This window comes from Anopheles ziemanni, chromosome 2 (assembly GCF_943734765.1).
Source record: "Anopheles ziemanni chromosome 2, idAnoZiCoDA_A2_x.2, whole genome shotgun sequence".
NCBI classification, from domain to species: domain Eukaryota; kingdom Metazoa; phylum Arthropoda; class Insecta; order Diptera; family Culicidae; genus Anopheles; species Anopheles ziemanni.
In genome coordinates, this window is record NC_080705.1 from 81,614,070 (window position 1) to 81,634,994 (window position 20,925).

General features: G+C 41.9%; 2 protein-coding genes across 2 annotated transcripts; one reads left to right on the forward strand and one right to left on the reverse strand.

Annotated features, from left to right (window-relative positions):
• Nucleotides 1-270: 270 nt before the first annotated feature.
• On the reverse strand, nt 271-6,186 carry LOC131281989 (small ribosomal subunit protein uS4). Its single transcript, XM_058311369.1, has 3 exons — nt 5,951-6,186; nt 5,537-5,723; nt 271-493 (listed from the first exon to the last, which is right to left on the reverse strand). The coding sequence occupies exons 1-3, from the start codon at nt 6,171-6,173 to the stop codon at nt 316-318; spliced, it is 588 nt and encodes a 195-aa protein (XP_058167352.1). The 5' UTR covers nt 6,174-6,186; the 3' UTR covers nt 271-315.
• A 1,153-nt stretch (nt 6,187-7,339) lies between these two features.
• On the forward strand, nt 7,340-9,645 carry LOC131288534 (transmembrane 7 superfamily member 3-like). The gene is made up of 3 exons (XM_058317677.1): nt 7,340-7,502; nt 7,590-8,690; nt 8,763-9,645. Exons 1-3 carry the CDS (start codon nt 7,364-7,366, stop codon nt 9,338-9,340), a joined length of 1,818 nt encoding a protein of 605 aa, XP_058173660.1. The 5' UTR covers nt 7,340-7,363; the 3' UTR covers nt 9,341-9,645.
• The last annotated feature ends 11,280 nt before the right edge of the window (nt 9,646-20,925 follow it).

Genomic DNA, 20,925 nt, shown 5'->3' on the forward strand with positions numbered 1-20,925 from the left:
AATAATTGATCTCCTTTCTGGTGGGCTAAGACTCCCACACTCCCTACTACGAAAACGCAATGAAAATTGCTCATTATTTCAAAACATGATAACATGATCATTCTTACTTTATAGCTGACATTACAATAATTTTGGGAAAATTAACACAGCCATATTACGGATAACATTAAATACTTAAGAACAAATGAAAAAAAACTGCATCATTCAGATTTATGGAGGTTGTTTTTATTGTTACATATTCAGCAGCAAATCCACCCCCGCATGTGAGTGAAAACCAACCACCACACAGAGCGGGGACAGATTCGTTCCAGCAGTTTAATCCTCCTCTTCTTCCTCGGCACCGCCGCCGCCACCCTGGCCCTTCTTCATGTTCTTCCTCTTGACGCGTCCAGGACGGCCACCGCCGAACGGAGACTTCAGCGAGAAGTCGATGTGCTTCTGCGAATCCAACCGGACGATGAACGAGGGAATGTTCACCACCTGCTTGCGGACACTGTTTGGATGAAGAATAGATTGTAGTACATTGATTAGTAAGAGTTATAAATCAATCTTCGATGGAGTAACGACCATTTCTATTCACGAAGGTTCAGCTAGGCTTTCGACACATAGGATCTGACTACGTAAATCAATTATTATAATCATTTAAATCGGTCAACTACAATTCACGTGTTTCATACAACCCGTTTGTGGCCAGATGATTTACAGATACATAAACTAAACAATAATATTTTGTAAGCGATTCAATTTGATAGAATTTTGTTTCGTACTTCTTCGGCCCTCTTCTTCCAAAAATAAGGTAAGAAAAGGTTCCTAAGACGATAGTAATATACCCTATAATAGAATAATGAGCGTTACCACAGTGCTCTCTGGCACTCTAGAACCGAAAGGAAGTAGATCGGTTAGAGTGTGGCCATAGGGAAAAGATCATACATTGATCGATCATATGCATGATTTAAGTATGATGTGATGTTCATAAGTTTTACATATATTTTCTATCGAATTGATTTGGTTGTTTCGTACTTCTTCGGCCCTCTTCTTCCAAAAAATAAGGTAAGAAAAGGTTCCTAAGACGATAGTAATATACCCTATAATAGAATAATGAGCGTTACCACAGTGCTCTCTGGCACTCTAGAACCGAAAGAAAGTAGATCGGTTAGAGTGTGGCCATAGGGAAAAGATCATACATTGATCGATCATATGCATGATTTAAGTACGATGTGATGTTCACAAGTTTTACATATCATATTTTCTATCGAATTGATTTTGATTGTTTCGTACTTCTTCGGCCCTCTTCTTCCAAAAAATAAGGTAAGAAAAGGTTCCTAAGACGATAGTAATATACCCTATAATAGAATAATGAGCGTTACCACAGTGCTCTCTGGCACTCTAGAACCGAAAGGAAGTAGATCGGTTAGAGTGTGGCCATACGGAAATAATCATACATTGATCGATCATGTACACAATTGAAGTCTCATGTGATGTTTACAGGTTTTGCATATCATATTTTCTATCGAATTGATTTTGATTGTTTCGTACTTCTTCGGCCCTCTTCCTCCAAAAAATAAGGTAAGAAAAGGTTCCTAAGACGATAGTAATATACCCTATAATAGAATAATGAGCGTTACCACAGTGCTCTCTGGCACTCTAGAACCGAAAGGAAGTAGATCGGTTAGAGTGTGGCCATAGGGAAAAGATCAAACATTGATCGATCATGTACACAACTTTTACATATCGTATTTTCTATCGAATTGATTTTGATTGTTTCGTACTTCTTCGGCCCTCTTCTTCCAAAAAATAAGGTAAGAAAAGGTTCCTAAGACGATAGTAATATACCCTATAATAGAATAATGAGCGTTACCACAGTGCTCTCTGGCACTCTAGAACCGAAAGGAAGTAGATCGGATAGAGTGTGGCCATAGGGAAAAGATCATACATTGATCGATCATATGCATGATTTAAGTACGATGTGATGTTCACAAGTTCTACATATCATATTTTCTATCGAATTGATTGGTTGTTTCGTACTTCTTCGGCCCTCTTCTTCCAAAAATAAGGTAAGAAAAGGTTCCTAAGACGATAGTAATATACCCTATAATAGAATAATGAGCGTTACCACAGTGCTCTCTGGCACTCTAGAACCGAAAGGAAGTAGATCGGTTAGAGTGTGGCCATAGGGAAATAATCATACATTGATCGATCATGTACACAATTGAAGTCTCATGTGATGTTTACAGGTTTTGCAGATCATATTTTCTATCGAATTGATTTTGATTGTTTCGTACTTCTTCGGCCCTCTTCTTCCAAAAAATAAGGTAAGAAAAGGTTCCTAAGACGATAGTAATATACCCTATAATAGAATAATGAGCGTTACCACAGTGCTCTCTGGCACTCTAGAACCGAAAGAAAGTAGATCGGTTAGAGTGTGGCCATAGGGAAATAAGCATACATTGATCGATCATATGCATGATTGAAGTATGATGTGATGTTCACAAGTTTTACATATCGTATTGTCTATCGAATTGATTGGTTGTTTCGTACTTCTTCGGCCCTCTTCTTCCAAAAAATAAGGTAAGAAAAGGTTCCTAAGACGATAGTAATATACCCTATAATAGAATAATGAGCGTTACCACAGTGCTCTCTGGCACTCTAGAACCGAAAGGAAGTAGATCGGATAGAGTGTGGCCATAGGGAAAAGATCATACATTGATCGATCATATGCATGATTTAAGTACGATGTGATGTTCACAAGTTCTACATATCATATTTTCTATCGAATTGATTGGTTGTTTCGTACTTCTTCGGCCCTCTTCTTCCAAAAATAAGGTAAGAAAAGGTTCCTAAGACGATAGTAATATACCCTATAATAGAATAATGAGCGTTACCACAGTGCTCTCTGGCACTCTAGAACCGAAAGGAAGTAGATCGGTTAGAGTGTGGCCATAGGGAAATAATCATACATTGATCGATCATGTACACAATTGAAGTCTCATGTGATGTTTACAGGTTTTGCAGATCATATTTTCTATCGAATTGATTTTGATTGTTTCGTACTTCTTCGGCCCTCTTCTTCCAAAAAATAAGGTAAGAAAAGGTTCCTAAGACGATAGTAATATACCCTATAATAGAATAATGAGCGTTACCACAGTGCTCTCTGGCACTCTAGAACCGAAAGAAAGTAGATCGGTTAGAGTGTGGCCATAGGGAAATAAGCATACATTGATCGATCATATGCATGATTGAAGTATGATGTGATGTTCACAAGTTTTACATATCGTATTGTCTATCGAATTGATTGGTTGTTTCGTACTTCTTCGGCCCTCTTCTTCCAAAAAATAAGGTAAGAAAAGGTTCCTAAGACGATAGTAATATACCCTATAATAGAATAATGAGCGTTACCACAGTGCTCTCTGGCACTCTAGAACCGAAAGGAAGTAGATCGGTTAGAGTGTGGCCATAGGGAAATAATCCTACATTGATCGATCATGTACACAACTTAAATGTTATTTGATGTTTCACATGTTTTGCATATCGTATTTTCTATCGAATTGATTGGTTGTTTCGTACTTCTTCGGCCCTCTTCTGCCAAAAAATAAGGTAAGAAAAGGTTCCTAAGACGATAGTAATATACCCTATAATAGAATAATGAGCGTTACCACAGTGCTCTCTGGCACTCTAGAACCGAAAGGAAGTAGATCGGTTAGAGTGTGGCCATAGGGAAATAATCATACATTGATCGATCATGTACACAATTGAAGTCTCATGTGATGTTTACAGGTTTTGCAGATCATATTTTCTATCGAATTGATTTTGATTGTTTCGTACTTCTTCGGCCCTCTTCTTCCAAAAAATAAGGTAAGAAAAGGTTCCTAAGACGATAGTAATATACCCTATAATAGAATAATGAGCGTTACCACAGTGCTCTCTGGCACTCTAGAACCGAAAGAAAGTAGATCGGTTAGAGTGTGGCCATAGGGAAATAAGCATACATTGATCGATCATATGCATGATTGAAGTATGATGTGATGTTCACAAGTTTTACATATCATATTTTCTATCGAATTGATTGGTTGTTTCGTACTTCTTCGGCCCTCTTCTTCCAAAAATAAGGTAAGAAAAGGTTCCTAAGACGATAGTAATATACCCTATAATAGAATAATGAGCGTTACCACAGTGCTCTCTGGCACTCTAGAACCGAAAGGTAGTAGATCGGATAGAGTGTGGCCATAGGGAAATTAGCAAGCATTAAGACGGAAATTGGATTTTGGCATCCACACGTTTTGTTCGACCAATAGCAATACTTTCATTATACATAACAACGACATGTTTCTGGAATCTTCTTCATGACCATCGAAGTATGTTAACGTAAAAGTAAGGTTAATGTAACTGTTCTTGCATACGTATGTTTTGTACCTTCAGGATTTTCTGAGTAGAAAGTCTAGTGAACCCGTATTGACAGACTTTATGCCTAGAAATGATTGTTACGCCGTAATGGAATCAACTCTAATGTGGATATATTAAAATGTAAATATGAAATAATTGGAAAGAATCACATGAGCAATTTACTCGCGTTTCCGAAGTCGGTCATACGTAAAGTGGAACCATTGATTGATCATGCAATCATTTTCGTGGCTACATGTGTCGTTCATTTGCGGCCCTCTTCTTCCATGGAGTTGGGTAAGAAAAGGTTCCTAGGACGATAATTTTATATACCCCAGAATAAATTATGAGCGTTACCACATGCTCTCTGGCACTCTAGAACCAAATGGAAAGATATTGGTCTGAGTGTGGCCTAGGGGAAATATTGTTTAACTAACGTGAATGCTCCTTACTTTAAGTATGACCAACTCTCAGCAATAAAAAAGAACGTTTAGAGGAGGAATCAATGAATGAAAGCTTAGAGCCCATCCATGATTCGTTCAAATCGTAATTCTTTAGCTATTTCTGCTCTATGTAAATGATTCCTTTCCAGGGAATTGTAAAAATGCTTAGATTTAATGTTACCTCATCCGATTTTCCATTAGAAACATGCTACTCTTTCACTTTCGGTACGAGTTCGAGACTACCTGCGACGTGTGCTTGGCCGTGTGTTATGGATGCGCTCCGACATCTCTCGCACGTTATCACAAAGTACTTGCGTACTTGGTCGTTTTGTGCTCTCTTCCGGGCCACGACGAGGATCAGATCCCGGGCGGAAGTATTACACGAATTTACATTTGTGCCGCTCTGTTTGGCGTTATCTACAGCACTCGTGGTAGAGTGAAAAGACACTAAGCCCACAGGGTGCACACCGATGCAATCGTGTTTTAAATGTGAGGCGTTAGAAACCGAAATTTCTTGCGATCTTCCGGCTTCTAAGTGGCACTCACGATCATTTGCGGCAACACGAGGTCAGCGCAAAATCTCTCTAGAGAACTGATACAGAATAATGGTGATGGTGAGCACATGGTTCCATGGTTGGTTCGGTTTCGTAAGTTAGCTTGGCGGAGCACAAGTCTGAAAATCAATCAAATAATGTCGTACAAGTTGAACTACTCACCGGATGTGTCTCTGGCGGATCAATACACGGGCATGATGGTACGACTTGGCCAGTCCGAGCTTGAACACTTGCGTCTGCAGACGGCGCTCAAGGAAATCCTCAATACGCAGACCGAGTACGTAATCGAGCTTCATGCGGGATTCATCCAGCACACCAATACGGACAAGACGACGGAGCAGGGCGTTACCTGAAATCAATTGAACGGCCTTACGTTAGCATACTTTTCACGATGACCATCCATCCGACAGGCGTGGTGGGTTAATAGAATGCTTCAGGTTTTATATTATCAACAAAGTATTTTGTTTCTGCCAAGAAGTGTCAGAATATATAATTATTTTAGTTCATCACGTTAATAGTTCACTAGTGAAAGTAGCCTCAGTTAGTTATTAATATTAATTTTTCACGATTTCTTACCCTGGAATAGACGCTTCTCGTCCTTCTCCTCCAGCGTTAGCAGCTCACGGGCGGCTTTGCGAATCTTGGCCAGCGTGTACTTGACACGCCAAACCTCGCGCTTATTACGCAGACCATACTGGCCAATGAATTTCAATTCCGCATCGAGACGAGGTTTCTCGTACGGACGACGTGGCGTAACGTAGGTCTTCGAGAAGACCGAAGGAATACGGTGGTTCACCATCTTTGCACCCAAGCGGCACCACACTTACGTGTTGCCTCGTTGAACTTCAGCTGCGAAAAGAGACCGAGCGCCGTGCCGGAAGCTGCTAGTGATGGGATTTCCGTGCAAGATGACAGCTTCAACATTGGCTGTCAAAAAAGTCTAGGTATATACAGTTGGTCCCCGCAGTACGCGAATGTTTGGGACCGGACGCAATAGCGTATGGCAGCGCTCTGTGAGCTATCGAACAAGACAAACACGACAAACACGACAAAAAAAAAACGATCAAACCCAAGCAATCGTATGGAGGTGCTCTGTCAACCTGCATCGAACATGTCAGACAAACACGACACAGAACAAAACAGTTTGATTTTGTCGTGCAGGGCTGTATCCCACGGTGAAACTGTATATACCTTGTTTATTCTGCTACCTTGCTGCTGGGATGAGTGACAGTTCTTCACGACAATTCGCAGAGCACCCTTCGAACAGTGTCGTGTTTGTCGTGTTTGTTGGACTGTTCACAGAGCGCTGCCTATATCGAATTTTCGCGTATTGCGGATTTCCTCTGCCATTACGTTTATACCTCATATTGAAGAGTTGACACTGAGAGGGAACCGCTTATTTAACATATCTTTTATCGAAATCACTAATAAGTGTTCCATTTTTTACATTGCATAATTATGTCTCTGTTAAAAAGTGTATATTAAAAACTTCATTCTACCAAAACAAAGTAAAATTGACCAGTCAGAACTCAAGCAACGCTATGAGCTGTCAGTTGTAAAAAATCGCGTATTGCGAATTCGCGTATATCGAGTATCGCGTACTGCGGGGACCAACTGTATATAAAATGTATTTTACCGCGAGCCAAGATTCCTAGAGCTACGCCTAGTTTGGATCGCCACTGTTTTTCACTGCTTCAAACCATATAATTCCTGTATCAGAAAATCTATTTGATTTGAATTTCAATGAAAAGTCCTATCAGTGTAGCTACATAAACCGGAGATTCTAACCTCAAAATTGGTTAATTTTTGTACTCGACACCAGCAAGGTAAAGAAACATGAAAAGCTGTGGTGATCCAACCTGTAGCTCCAGTAATCTTGACATATATGTTTAGCTGTAAATCGTTCTATATGACGCTACCTTTAGAAGTAGCCTTGGGCACAACTGATCAAAACAAATGTCCAGTTTTAGTTGATTAAAAGTAAATAAAATGACTAGTTGCTTGTCCAAGGGACTTTTCTTTTTGCTATATACTATCGTGTTTGTTTCGTGTGGAGTCTTTAGTTTCGCTTCGCAGAATGGGACTGAGGATATTCACTCGTCGACAGGCGCTCCAACTTTGGAAATGGGTAAGTCTCCCTATCGATAATACCTTTGACCTTTATTTTATGGTTTTAATCATCTTTTACTTTGCTTTCCGTCGCCGATGATAACAGTCCGTGAGGTCATTGAGTTGGCAGTACCGGTGCATAAGAAGATGAACGATATCAATGACTACCGGGAAATTATACTACCACCTTATTCGAATACACGCATCGCATTGTCGAACTATTCCCGAAACGCTGGTGAAAACGTCGGCTATGCGCTGGTGCAATTGCATGCATTCGAGTTCAATGTCACACTTAGCTACAACAGCACTATCGTGGATGGTGGACATCTTACGGGCCAAAATATTGGTCTGTTGCTGTACGGTGATGGCGATCTGTACGCACTGAATCTTAATCCCAAGCAGCCGGTGTGGGTTGCGCTCGTACTGATGCTGTACAACCAATCCGCCCCGGTGCCGGGAGGATGCAACTTGGAGTTTCCGGTCGAAGTGTCTCCCATCCTGAATGTAACGCTCACCTCGGAAGTCATTATCGTCGACACGCCGGCGGCATCGGTTGCTCACCAGTTCCGTAACGGCCCGAATGGTTGCGGTAAGGCACGGTTGCAGTACGAATCGTACTACATCCAAATGCCGGCGCACGACTTTTCGCAGCGGTCGTACTTCGGCGCCATACGTTCGCTCATCAGCTACGCAAATGCCAATTCTTCCGGACGGCAGAACTCGCTACACGCCCCGTTACAAATCAACCGGCACGAGTATGGGCGCTTGAACGGACGTGGGATGGTGTTTGTAACGGCCGTTATTGACCCGGTGCATCGGGGCTTTTCGCTGTACGTTCCGGCACACACCTACTCCTGCCAGCCATTCATCAATGAGGCGGAATGCTATGGTCTTAATATTCCACTTCGCGTTTTTGCGGTCATCTTGACTATTTTCGCTGTCGTGGAGATTGTCGTCGGTTGGATTCCGTCGGTTGTCAAGTGTCCCATATGCATGGCATGTATGAGTGTCCTGTTGTCGATTGAATACTTAGATTGGCTCGGAAAACCACTCCCTCCTCAAACAATCATCACGTGCCTGGTAGCAATGGCAATTGTTGGATTGTTGTTCGGGGTGTTGTTTTCATTCCTTGCACCAATTACGGGGAGGGTTATATGCTCGTTCTTGACTGGCTACCTTATCTTACAAACAATGTTCGGGCTGATTGGTAAGTTCCCCATTACCGTCCTTCAATCATGTGCAATGTTTTAAATAAATTCTCTTTCTTTTTGATTATTAGATGGAAACTTCTATAACATGCCAAACATTTCCCTGTATATCGTACTGGGAGCAACACTGATCGGGCTCGCCCTTAGCATCATGCTACCGATCGTCCTCATCACGCGCTCAGTCATACTGGGTGCGATCTGCATGTTCTACACCATTAACACGATCTTCGGTGCCCAGCTGGACTACCCACTGCGCCACTCGGTACGTCGACTGTACGTGGAAAACTATCGGTACGTTCACGCCGATCCATCGCTGGACGGGAATGACGCCGTGGCGCTGGCGACTTTCGTCTTCACCATGGTGGTTTGCCTGTTTCTGCGCTCACGCTACCAATCGGATGAGGTACAGGGTGACTACTCGCGCATCGAAATTCCCTGCCACGGTTTGGCCAGGCGGCGCCACGATGATGACGAGGATCGGATCGAACGGAGCACGGTCATTGCGGCAGACGATACGGCGGCCTACCAGCGATTCGTGAACGAGCAAACGGTCATTACGCGGTGGACCAGCGGCGACGATGATGTGTTCGAGTCGCCGCAAACAAACTCCCGGTTCTTCCGAGTCTTGCGACGCACAGCAAGGTCATAAACTTTCTTGATGTTTATATTCTTGGTCTCCTATAGACCTTTCATATATTATTCTCATGGAATATGCTTGGAAACCAAAAGAATGCTATACTGTGTGCACAGCAAATTGGCGATAAAAATTGTTGATAGTATTTAATCATTAGATTTGATGATCATCCGCTATCTTTCAGCAAATCTCAACAGGTTCTACATTGGAGGCATCATACGAAAGTCTGAAATTTTAGTAGTTACTATATGTATACAGATATTGATAAGATTGAAAGAAGATCTAAAAATATTGGAATGCAAACTATATTCCGTAATAAAACTTCTAATCAACAAAATAACAAACAACCCATTTCATTAAAAAAAAAAACAAAGAGTTTACAAAGCAATTAAATTCACGAATGATGGATTTAACATAAAGCAATGTTTAATGCCTTTAATGTAAAGATTAAATCACGAACTTTAAATAATAGTGATATGGCTCTATAAAAACTATTTTTCTCCTTAAAACTTGGCGAGAATTTGTGTTATTTTTCCGTCCATTCACCATTTATCAGGGGATAAAACATGCAAAGCGATTGGACCGAGCAAAAGAAAATGCATAAGTTACCAAACGAAGCTAAACCTCCGTTTTTCATTGCCCGCCTTTCCATTTATTTGCACAATAATTCGCTCCCGGGAGGGTCACACATTCGCCTCAGACAGAGTGGCGTTAAGGGAATTCCAGCTTGGCTCCCCTCACTTCCCATGGGCTCGCACGTCGTATCCCCCTTTACCAGAGACCGAAGCGGATTGACATCGTCGTTTGGGATCTACCATTAACTTACAATTAATCACTAGCACCAATCTGTTTCCCGGGAATAGCGACCGAAGGTATGCTGCTATGCTCCAACAGGGAGCAACCCTGGCTCGACAACAACGACCACCCCAACTCTACCAACCCCATCAAAAAACTGGCTCTGCACATGCAGTCGGCGAGACTTGGGCTGCAGACACACGCCCTTTTTGACGAGACAGTGACGATCAGACATGTAGTCACGAAGACACCTGGGAGGGAATCCGTGCAGGGGTTGCCCGGGGGGCGGAATCGGGAGGACGATCGGTCGAGCTGGTGCGAACAGCGACAGAAGTGCACCGCCGGAGATGACGGGATTCGCTTTCATTAATCTTGCGGGAATATTCGGTACAACTCAATTAATCATCGCGTTCGCCGAAGCGTGGAAGAGGAACGGCCCTGTCTTCCCCGGGGACAACTTCGGTGGTGGCCCAATTTACAATGTAAATGTTCTGCTCGATTCTCGATTGTTTGTTCGCTTTTAATTGGATTTCGAGAAAAATACATTTTAACTCCGATCGTTGGGTGAGCGATGGAGGGGTTTGTTTAGCGGTTGCAATTCTCATGCCGATGTATGTGGCACCTTTGCAATGTCCAAGGAGAGGATGGTTGGGATGGTCAGCGGCTTAATAGGAAAGTTTATGGGAAAGCTTCAGTTTGAGAGTAGAAAGAATAACGTCATAATTGAATTTCGTGATGTCGCCATTGAAGCCACATTCATTTAAGATCCTTTCATTGAGCATGAGCGGTAAGTTCTTCAATTGTTTACTTTACTTTAAAAGGAAGTTGTAAGATTTTTTCCAGTTTTATAACGATTATTTTATTTGTATTTCTGTGAAACCATTCATCTCTTTTGTCCAAGTCTTCTACCGTAATTGAAAAAGCAGAAGTAGCTAAAACCTTAATAATTTAGCAGTGCAATAGGATTGGGCCAGTAACTTGATAATTCTACCCAATTGTTATAAAAAAAACTCAACGTATTTCGCTGGTAATTGAAATCTTTTCATCACCTTTTTCTAGTTCATGCTCAGAAAGGAGCAGAAGGAAGACACATAAAAAGAATTTCCAAAGCACTTCGGAGGGCGGAGTTATGCTCCAATGCGCCGCTTTTCAAGCACGAAACTAGTGGTGGGGAAATTAAATCCCTGCAGGGATTCGAATCTTTCGACGCAAATCCATTCTGAGATGCGGATCTTCGAGTCCGAATCTCAATCCGTCATATCATGCGTGCTAACCTAACTAAGATTATCAATGTAGAGTGGTAGTTATATTCCAATTTCGGTAAACATGTAAATCAGAACCTTATCTGAATCATTATCATTCCGTGGGCTAAATGTGATGGTAAAACATCTCGGATAATCGACGTTCTACTGTATTTCTTTGTCAAAAACAGGATCCACTGTTGTGCGACATAAACCATGTTGCAGCATAAATTTCCCCTCGAGCGACATAAACTTTCAACATGAAAAGCTTACCGTGAAATGTTTCAAGTCCGGCGAAGGAAAGAAAGTAAAATTTGTTGATGATTTACCGTGCGATCGATGGTGAAGAGAATGGAAATTGTGTTCGTTTAGTTCAAATAAGCAATAAGTTTTTTTTTAAATATAGAATTTTTGGAGCGTTTTGAACCACTTTTTGGCCAATTGCGTGATGCTTTTTGGGACGATCAATCAATTTGTCATTTGCTGTTTTCTTGTATTTTAATACGAAAAAGCACTGGCCGTGTAAAAAAGCATTCATTATATTAACACACAGTTTTTATATCATAAATAACACTATAGGATCACTATTTGATATTTACATTTGTTATTTTCATCAGATATTATTTTATTATGATGTTTTCTGATGTTGATGTTCGTTTCTTCTTTGTTATGCTTATTCCTTTCTTCTTTGTGCTCTGCTTACCAATTATCTGGAGAACTATGCTGATCATTATCTTGGTCACTTTTCAAACAATCCCACGTGGTTTTGACCGATCAACGACGTGCTCCCAAGGAAGCGCAAAGGATGAACGGGAGAGGTGTAAGAAGATTTGTCAACTTCCGTTGGGGATAATGTGGTTCCGTTTGAAGGGCAGTATGGTATCCACCACAACGCTTCGAAAGCGCATTACGCGATGTAATCCGGCCTCCCTTCAGCCAGCCAACATTCCAAGGGCCAACGTATCGATTCGTGGGGCAATACCCAACACCAAATTCTTTTCCCTCCAGCAGAGCATTATCGTAATCCATCAAGGATCGTTAATAAAATCGATCGACAAGCACTCTTTAGTCCGGGCCTACATAGAACCGCATTTTCTTCCGGTTAAATTTGGATTATTTTTCTTCTTTCCGCTGGCTTTTCGAAACGGGCTCGTGGTTCACAAGAAAATTCGAACGTCACAATCCGTTGATCGAATCTTCAGATGCGTTTCGTCGCGTGTGGCTAAACTGGTCCACATCTCGATTCGGGGACACTCCATTTCAAAATCTTTATTTATTCCTGCACCATTTTCATGTGCCTATGTGTACGGCTAAGCTGAACTGCTTTTCTAAAACAATAAAACAAACCATTCCCCGCACACAACGCGTGGTAAGAAAAACAGTTTTATCAATGATGGCTTGATTTGATGGGATTGTAACGGCCTCGTTACGATTCCTCTGGCGCTTGACAATAAATCACAGCAGTGCTAGGAAAGCCGGGTGGCGTATGTCTTTCGGTAACATTTTTCCTTCCCATCAAAAAACCTAAAAAAACACCCGGAAAAAAATCCACCTTGGGGGTATAAAATTGATTGGATTAAATAGGGTTTCTTTTCATGATGGAGGCGCTTTTTGGTGCACTTTTTCCCCACCCGTGTTTAATTACAGTCTTATAGGCTTGCTTTTGAGCTGAACGAAAACGAAGTGAACGGTAATGCGATACAGATTAATTGACTTGTTTCGTAAATTTAATTAGCAGGCATTAGGCAGGCAGCGTGTATGTGTGTGTTTGTGTGTTTGCATGATTTTACATTCTTTTCCTTCTGCTCTCTACCCAACCGGTCAACTTTCGCTCGCTATTCGGGCATTGACTATATCGTCCGTTTTGATTTTTGTTTTATGCTACCCCTTTAAGCATATGATTTAGAAAAGCCATAACGTGCATCACAATTCGATGGGGATCGCTTTCGCTTTTCGCATTACCAACATTATTGAGTGCGTTTCTTTTTGTTTCGCACCGTTCGAATCTATGCTATGTCTTAACTACCCTTTTGCTAATGCACTTATTGAAACACAATGCCGTCCAAGACGTTTCAAAGCTGCCTTTACTATTTCTACCCAAAAACGGTGAGGCTGCAAAGGGTTGAACGAGAAGAAAGTTTCAATGAATTAAATGTTGAAAGCCACCGATGCCAACCATCGGTAGTTGCGCACGCCGTAATGTGGATGGGTGGTAATTAAATTAAAAAAAAAAGCCCGAGTGCGTTCACAATTTTTGGGTGAAATTCAAATTTCTATCGACCGTTGGATTTTCGCACACAAAATGCAACCTGTTGATGATGACGATAATGATGGCACCGGGAATGGGCAATTGTAATTAGAAAGTGTGTGTGTATCTGTGTTTATTTTTTTATATCGTAGCCCTAGCTGGGTGTGTTTAGTTGGCTCGTAATTACGCACGGGGCGAAAATACACACCAAAGGGTTCAATGGCACATTTGGGGCGCGCTCGCTGGGTGTTGGTGAATAAAACCTTCCGGGGACCCAGTTTGCCTAGTATTTTCCGAAAGGCAAATGCAAATTTGGCAAGAGAAATTTCGAACCCCAAAGGTCGGCAAAGATGAAGCACCTTTGTTTAGATCGGAAATGGCAGGAAACAGCTCATTACGCTTGGGGAGTGAAAGTACTAAATGGATCATCAACTGCATTGGGGTTCGTCCAAATCGTAAGGCATCTTTAGCTCTGCCTGAAATCGTTCATTACGACCTGATTATCGACTCGGCAACCTGTGCAAGGGCGTGTGAAGTGGATTAGTTTGATGGATGGCGGGCGAAGACAGTAGGCGGACAGTGGAAAACCCACGTGGTATCGATTATTCAATTAAGTATCGTGTCATTTTGTCATTTGGCCTTCCACTTCTTAAAAGCTGTCAAACGAGTGGAGCTCGCCGTGGTGGCCATAAGTGGTGTCCCATTGATGCATCATTAATTTGCACGCAACCGATCGTTGGATTGGGTTTTCCTGTGCCTGCTGGTTGCTTTCCCTGGCGCACGTCCTTGGCACAAGGGGGTGGTCCACATTTGATAACATAATTATCACTATGTCCAAGCGATTTGCGGTGACACTAACGCTAGGGTTAGCAATTGATTTACATTCAGTTGCGTTGTTATGTTTGATAACTTCATCTGTACACTGATAGAACTTTGAACTAGTTAAGGTATATAGTTATAAGTTTGCGAGGATAGCTTTCTGCATATCTACGTATTTCTTGCACTCTTCTGATCTGGTCAGTGGTTTCTTGAGGTGGTTGTTGTTGTTGAATTGATTTAACATCTAAGTAAGTGAAGATTCTTGACGAAATTATGTACAACTTGTTATACGTTACTCATAATAATCATAATACAGGGTGAGTAGGGAAACTTGACGATTTGCAATAAACCCCCGAATTTCAGAAACGTAGTCAGCATGAGATGACAATAAGCTCATTTAAAAACTGGTTTCTTGAATTTTCATAATTACACAAACCACATGTCTTCAAACGTTGGATACATGAGTTGCGTTCGCCGTCGAGAAAATAAGGATTTTCACGAGCCTGTTTTTTCGTTGAGGGTTGATGTGCGGTGGAAAGCGCCCGCCATCGAGTTGACTTCCTAAGATTTTTACAATGGGCTTTATCTGACATCTACTCCCTTAAAAAAGGAATGTGATGTGATGATGACTCGGGTCGGTTAAAGGTCGACCAGTGTTATGAGCAGAGGCGGATCATAGGGTAAGCAAACTAAGCAACTGCTTGTGGCGCCGAGCCTTTGAAGGCCCCGTGTTTTTAATTTTTAATTTTATATGCAAAAATAATAGTGTTCTCCTGAAACAACGAGTGCAAAACTATGAATCAATTCTGTTCGTGTTTTTTGGGAGATGATGAAAAGATCAATACACTGATACTCTCAGAACGGTTTGAGGATTATGAAAATATGTTTGCATGAGAAAAACCAATCTCTTGCACATTTCCAGACATGGAAATAATTCTCAACATGTTTTTTTTAAACTTAACCTTTTTGAACCGCTTCAATGAAAAGGTCTTTTCCAGGTTTCAAACACCCGAAAAATTATTTGAGATGTAATAAGGATGAAAAAACACTTATCAATTTTGTTCAAAGAGATGTTCAATAAGCTCTTTGAAAAATATTGATGATTTTGCATGAAAAAAGTATCGGCAAAAATGTGTTAAATCTCGTATAGAACATTGATACGAAAAAAGACGAAAGAAAAAACTATTAACTATTTTTTTCTTATAATGGCTTCTAAAATTTGTTTTAAGGATGTTTAAAAATAATAGTAATCATGTATCGTGGATAATTGTGATGTATTTGTAAATTTAATTGCAACATTTTCATTCGGTGGAAAATGAGCCTGAATTATGAAGATCGAGGTTAAAAGAAAAAAAAGGCCAAGTAATCTCGACATTACTTTAAACAACATTGATTGTTCAAAAGATCTACAAATGTTTCATAAGTGTTGTGAAATAAAAAAAAAACTGAAATTTATATCCTTTTACCTTCTATTAATGGCATAACATGTTTTTGTGACATTGTGGTAGGAACAACTTTGGTGGCCTTAGAACAATATTTGGGAAGCCCTTCCCTTTCCCTTTTGCAAGTAGCGTGGTTAAACTATTAGTTGACAAGTGTTGTGATATTTAACGATCATTTTGCCACCGTGTGCCGCCTCACTTGGAATCGTGACAGTGTGAAGCCCCACTACCCCTCCCGGCGAGGCGTTTAAGTCCACGATATTTTCTGCCAGCCTCGGTGGGGGCGTGGGAAATGGGTTTGAATGTTTTGTTTTTCTTTTTCCCGTGCACATTCCATGCTGCGCGGCATGCGGCCATCCCGCTGGGGGTGTCAACTGGTTTATCGTTCGCTCGGGTGGTTTGTGGGGCGTTCAATGGGTGGGCTCGTGGTGGTTTTCGGGGGCAGCTAATACCTACTTACCCCGTTTGAAAATCGCACCGCGGGGTGGATGACCGCCCAGAGTGAGTAAGATCCGCGCCGGATCGCGTCAAGGTTAAGCCGGGTGGCACACGTGGCGGCACGAGAGCCACAGCAACATCGATTTACCGCCTTGGGATATTTGGGAGATGTCAAAAGAACGATTAGAAACTAGACTGTTGCGATCGATGGTGAAACAAACGCTCGAACGGGGTATACAAACAGAAAAAACAACCAACACGCACCGCCCAACTTGCTGCGGGCTTACTAACTAAGGAAGGTGAAAGTATTGGGAACAAAGAAACCAAAACAAAAAACATCCAATAACATAACAGCATGCCAATGTGCCTATATGTTCATCTAATTTTCGATTTCATACATCGACCGCTCGATTGCGCCGGATCATCAACCGATGGTGGCGTGGAAACTCCGGCCCCGCACCTCAACTCTTAGTAACTGGCGAAAGGAAAATTTGGAAATTGGAAGCGATGCGATTATCTGCCGTTCCGCCGTTTGATGTGCGTTTCGCGCGCTGCCGGTATGCATTGTTACGCCAGTCTGTAACGATCGGTGCCATAATTAATTAAACTGCAACAACTGACGCGTGCGTGTGTGCCTGTGCGCTTGTGTCTGTACGTGTGCACGGTGAACGGTAAACAATATCACAGGGTGAGCACAAGGCAGCTCGCTGATCAGATTTGATGCGCCTTCCGCGATTGCATCGTTTCCTCGTTACCAAGCTCCTTCTCTTTCCTTCTCTCTAGTGTATCTTTTCACTGCTTGGTGGCTTATTTGGGACCCACTTAAACGGATCCGAGCTGAAGTTGATCTCACGCATGTGTGTGTGTGTGATGATCGCTATCGGGCAGAGTTAATCGATGCACTGACAATGGGCGCGCTGTCGGAAAATCGTTCAACTCGACGAGGATCATTAGACGATGGTTGTATAATTGGGTTAACTCATAAAACTCCACAGGGCGAAAAAGGCTGAGCGTGGCTTATCGCACCGGGAACATCGAACAAGATGCGTACCATACTGATATTTAAAATCACAACGATTTTCGTGAATTATCTGAAAAGCACAGATCCATTTATACACCATTCATTTTCTGTGATATTTTTCCAGAGTGTTTGATGCCATACACATCTAATTCTTCTCATGATGGCCTTAATTCCTTGATCACGATATGTTGTGTTACATTTTATTTCTGAACTATTGATGAAACATTTTATTGTTTGTTTTGCATTAGTTTGACAATATATTTAATGTTTTTAGTTTTCCTAATCAATTTTACAACAATGTTATTCTTTTTTTTTAAAGCAAAGTGTTCATCTGATCTTTTTTCACGATTCTGTTTTTTTAAATAAATTCACTTTAATGTTGACAATGTTAATGTTTAATGACACCGAGTAGATGACATATAATCGAATATATTTTCTCAATGTTTACGATACACATAGGAGTATGTTACTTTCTCAAGCAATATTTTTACATTTAAAAACTTAAACATTGTGATTATAAAAAAAATATTTACAATTGTTTTCCTCTCCAGAACCGTTAATCGAGTAGTACGTTTTTCATGTACCAACACCGAAACGTACTGAAGTTCATTCCGTGAGAAGATTATGTTTTTGTTTTTGAGTGGTATTATTTATGTTTAAAAAGTTCGTATAAACATCCACTATCGTATGCGAGGGAGAAGCCGTAATTTTGGCAGTATTTATCATGTTGGTCAGCAGCTTCGGTCTTTCGGCGGCGATGCACCGGTTCTCGCAAGTCATGACCAAGCGGGAATCTTCTCTTTGCTTCCCTGGCCTTTGGCCGCTTGGTGGAACCATTTTTCGGAGGCGATTTTTCGCACAATCCAAGTTCGCCACGGAACGATGCACGTGGGTTGCGGCGACGGTCTGGTTTGGTTGAGGTACTGTTGGGATTTGTCAATATTCCATGGTGCAACGGTGCAGTCGTCGCTTGGAGATGGGTAAGATGGAAGATGCGGGATAAAGGAAAACTATGTGACAGCACAGTGCGTGGACGGTTGGGGATGACAGTTGAAACGGTTTCACGTGCACCGTTGTGGAGCAAGGCCTCGGTTGAAGTTGCTGCTTATTGTTGCTAAACCCAATCCGAGTACCACCGACAGGACTGGCGCGGAGGCGAGACATTCGGTGTCTGGTTTAGCGCCCCATTGTCACATTTAAGCAACGCAAGTTTGCCGTATTTTTGGCGTTTCTCCGGGGCATTGTCGGGAGCACAGTACCGATGGGACTACATCCTAAAGAACCGAACGGTTATCTCTAACCGCAGTCTTTTCCGTGGACGACCGACATCTGGGCCGGTTGGTGCGGCTCGTTTGTATTCCTGCCGGCTGATAAAAGTAAATTTATACACCACCGAAATTGTGCAGCTCTGGCGTTGACTGATATCTTGGCGTTTCGGGCGCTTGTTTCGTTTCATATTATAAGAGTTCGATGTTCGGATTCGTAGCTGTCACTAGTGGCACGGCTCCTTTTTGGCAAAGATTCATGTCAAGATGGCAATGATGGAAATATTTTACCATGCAATTTCAGTCCTTCGTGATGCAACCATTTACATTTTTTTATTCCTCAAACCAATGGTGGTGGTATACATTTTTGAAAAAATTATCTTTCTTAGATTACCAATGCTTAGGTTTTGCTAGATCTCGTATTATTAAAAAGTTGTTTTATTATTGTGCTTTTTATGAGTTTAGTTTTGCTTTACCTGAAGAATTAGTCTACCAAGAAAGGTTTTTACCTCTTTTTGTTATTTTATCAGTACCATCATATTGCACTTTGTCCAGAAGTAATTGGGCCATTGACAAAGTTTCAGGGTTTTTATAATTTTTAAATCTATGCTTTTTTCCTGTATTTTTCGAACAATTTCATTATTACGTTGAATGTCCCGGATTTGAGCTTTTTCTAATTTAATTTTCTCAAAGCTGTTGACGGTATGATTGCGAACTGATTGTATTGGTGTGAAGTACCATGGAACATTTTCCTAACAACTTAATATCCTCTCTAGGATCAAACCTACGAGCATCAACGAGATAGTTCCATCGACAATCGCTCTAAGCTTCGATTATTTAATGATGTTGGGCTCTCGTTCAGCTCACAATTTGTTGATCGAATAATCTCAGCTCGTCCCTAATAAAAAGGCTAGATTCCGAAAGTCCCCGATTTCAAGTCGTTAGCTTCGGCAGAGCGCAGTGATTTACTTTGCTCAAGATTTATGGGATTTATTTATGGACCTTACGTGTCCAGTCCAATCAGTCCAGAGAGTATGAAGGCTCACAGAATACCTTCAAGTGCATAGGAAAATAAACAAACTAATTCGAGTATAGCACCCCAAAATGGAAAAAAAGTCCAATCAACTGTCCCGGGCTGATGGTTGAGATCTCGTTATCAGCCACGTGTGGCTTTTTCCCTCTGTGTGTGTGTGTGTGTGTGCCCGGTGACATAAAACAAGGTGGTGCCACAAATTCCGTTAATGTCATTAGATTAATGGCACGATTGTTGTGCGTGTGTCTCCGGAAAGTTCAACATCGCTTCAACAGGTCCGTCCAATCAAAAACCCCTAAAACCCTAAACACGGCTAGTGCGACCATTGGAGGTGTAAAACAAATACACACAGTGGGACAGATGGGGCGAAGAATGAACAAAAATCAAAGGAAAAGCCCAGGCGCACACAATTCGGATCGGATCAAGTTGTAGCAAACGAAGAAAATCCATCTTACCCTAAACTGGATCAAAACCGCTCCCGCGGAACGTTCCGGTGCAGACCCCGCGCGGTGATAATTCAAGGTCCGTCACGCTAACGCGCCGCTTTTTCCTGGCAATAAAAACCCATTTGTTGCGGAACGCGGGCCCGGTGTGTATGTGTGTGTTTTCCAGGTCCCGTTTCCCGTTCGGCCGCGGCCGGAAAGGTGGAAAAGTCAAATCTCACTCCATCTTTCGGGCCGCTTTCGGGTAAGGTTCGAGTCCCGAGATCGATGAATAGTCCGGGATTGCTGACGATAATCTTCCAATTCCGAACAAAGTGGCATAGAGTCGGCTTGAGCTTGCGCTTTGGCGACACCGAGCGGGCACGGTGAGGCGACAAAATCCAAATTGATTTAGAGAAGTGGAAAAATAGACACGGGAAAAAGGAACCTTCATTTCACGCCAGCATTCTTCTGTGTGCTCGCGCCGTCAGTGTAAGATCTCGAAAGAGACTAACGTGGAGAAGGCCGGGCAGCACTTGTGACTAGCGCAAGGTAAACCGGGATTAATCCGGTAGGAGGCATGGCCGGATGTGGTGTTGATCAAGTCAAAAAAAAAAAGGAACAGAGGGAAATTCCTGTCAGGATCAGTGTCGGCGCTGTTCGGTGGTAAACGCGAGTGACATAAATATCCAACGCGCATTAACAAATATTAATAATTCGAGCATGCTTTCCCTTCGTCATCTCTCTACGGGACACACCATTGGACCACAACGGCGTGCAGTGTGAGAAATGAATAGAGGTAGGAGAACATCAGATTCTAATGGATATATCGGGGTCTAGACTAGAGTCTCAACCTCTAGGAAGCTTGAAGGTGCA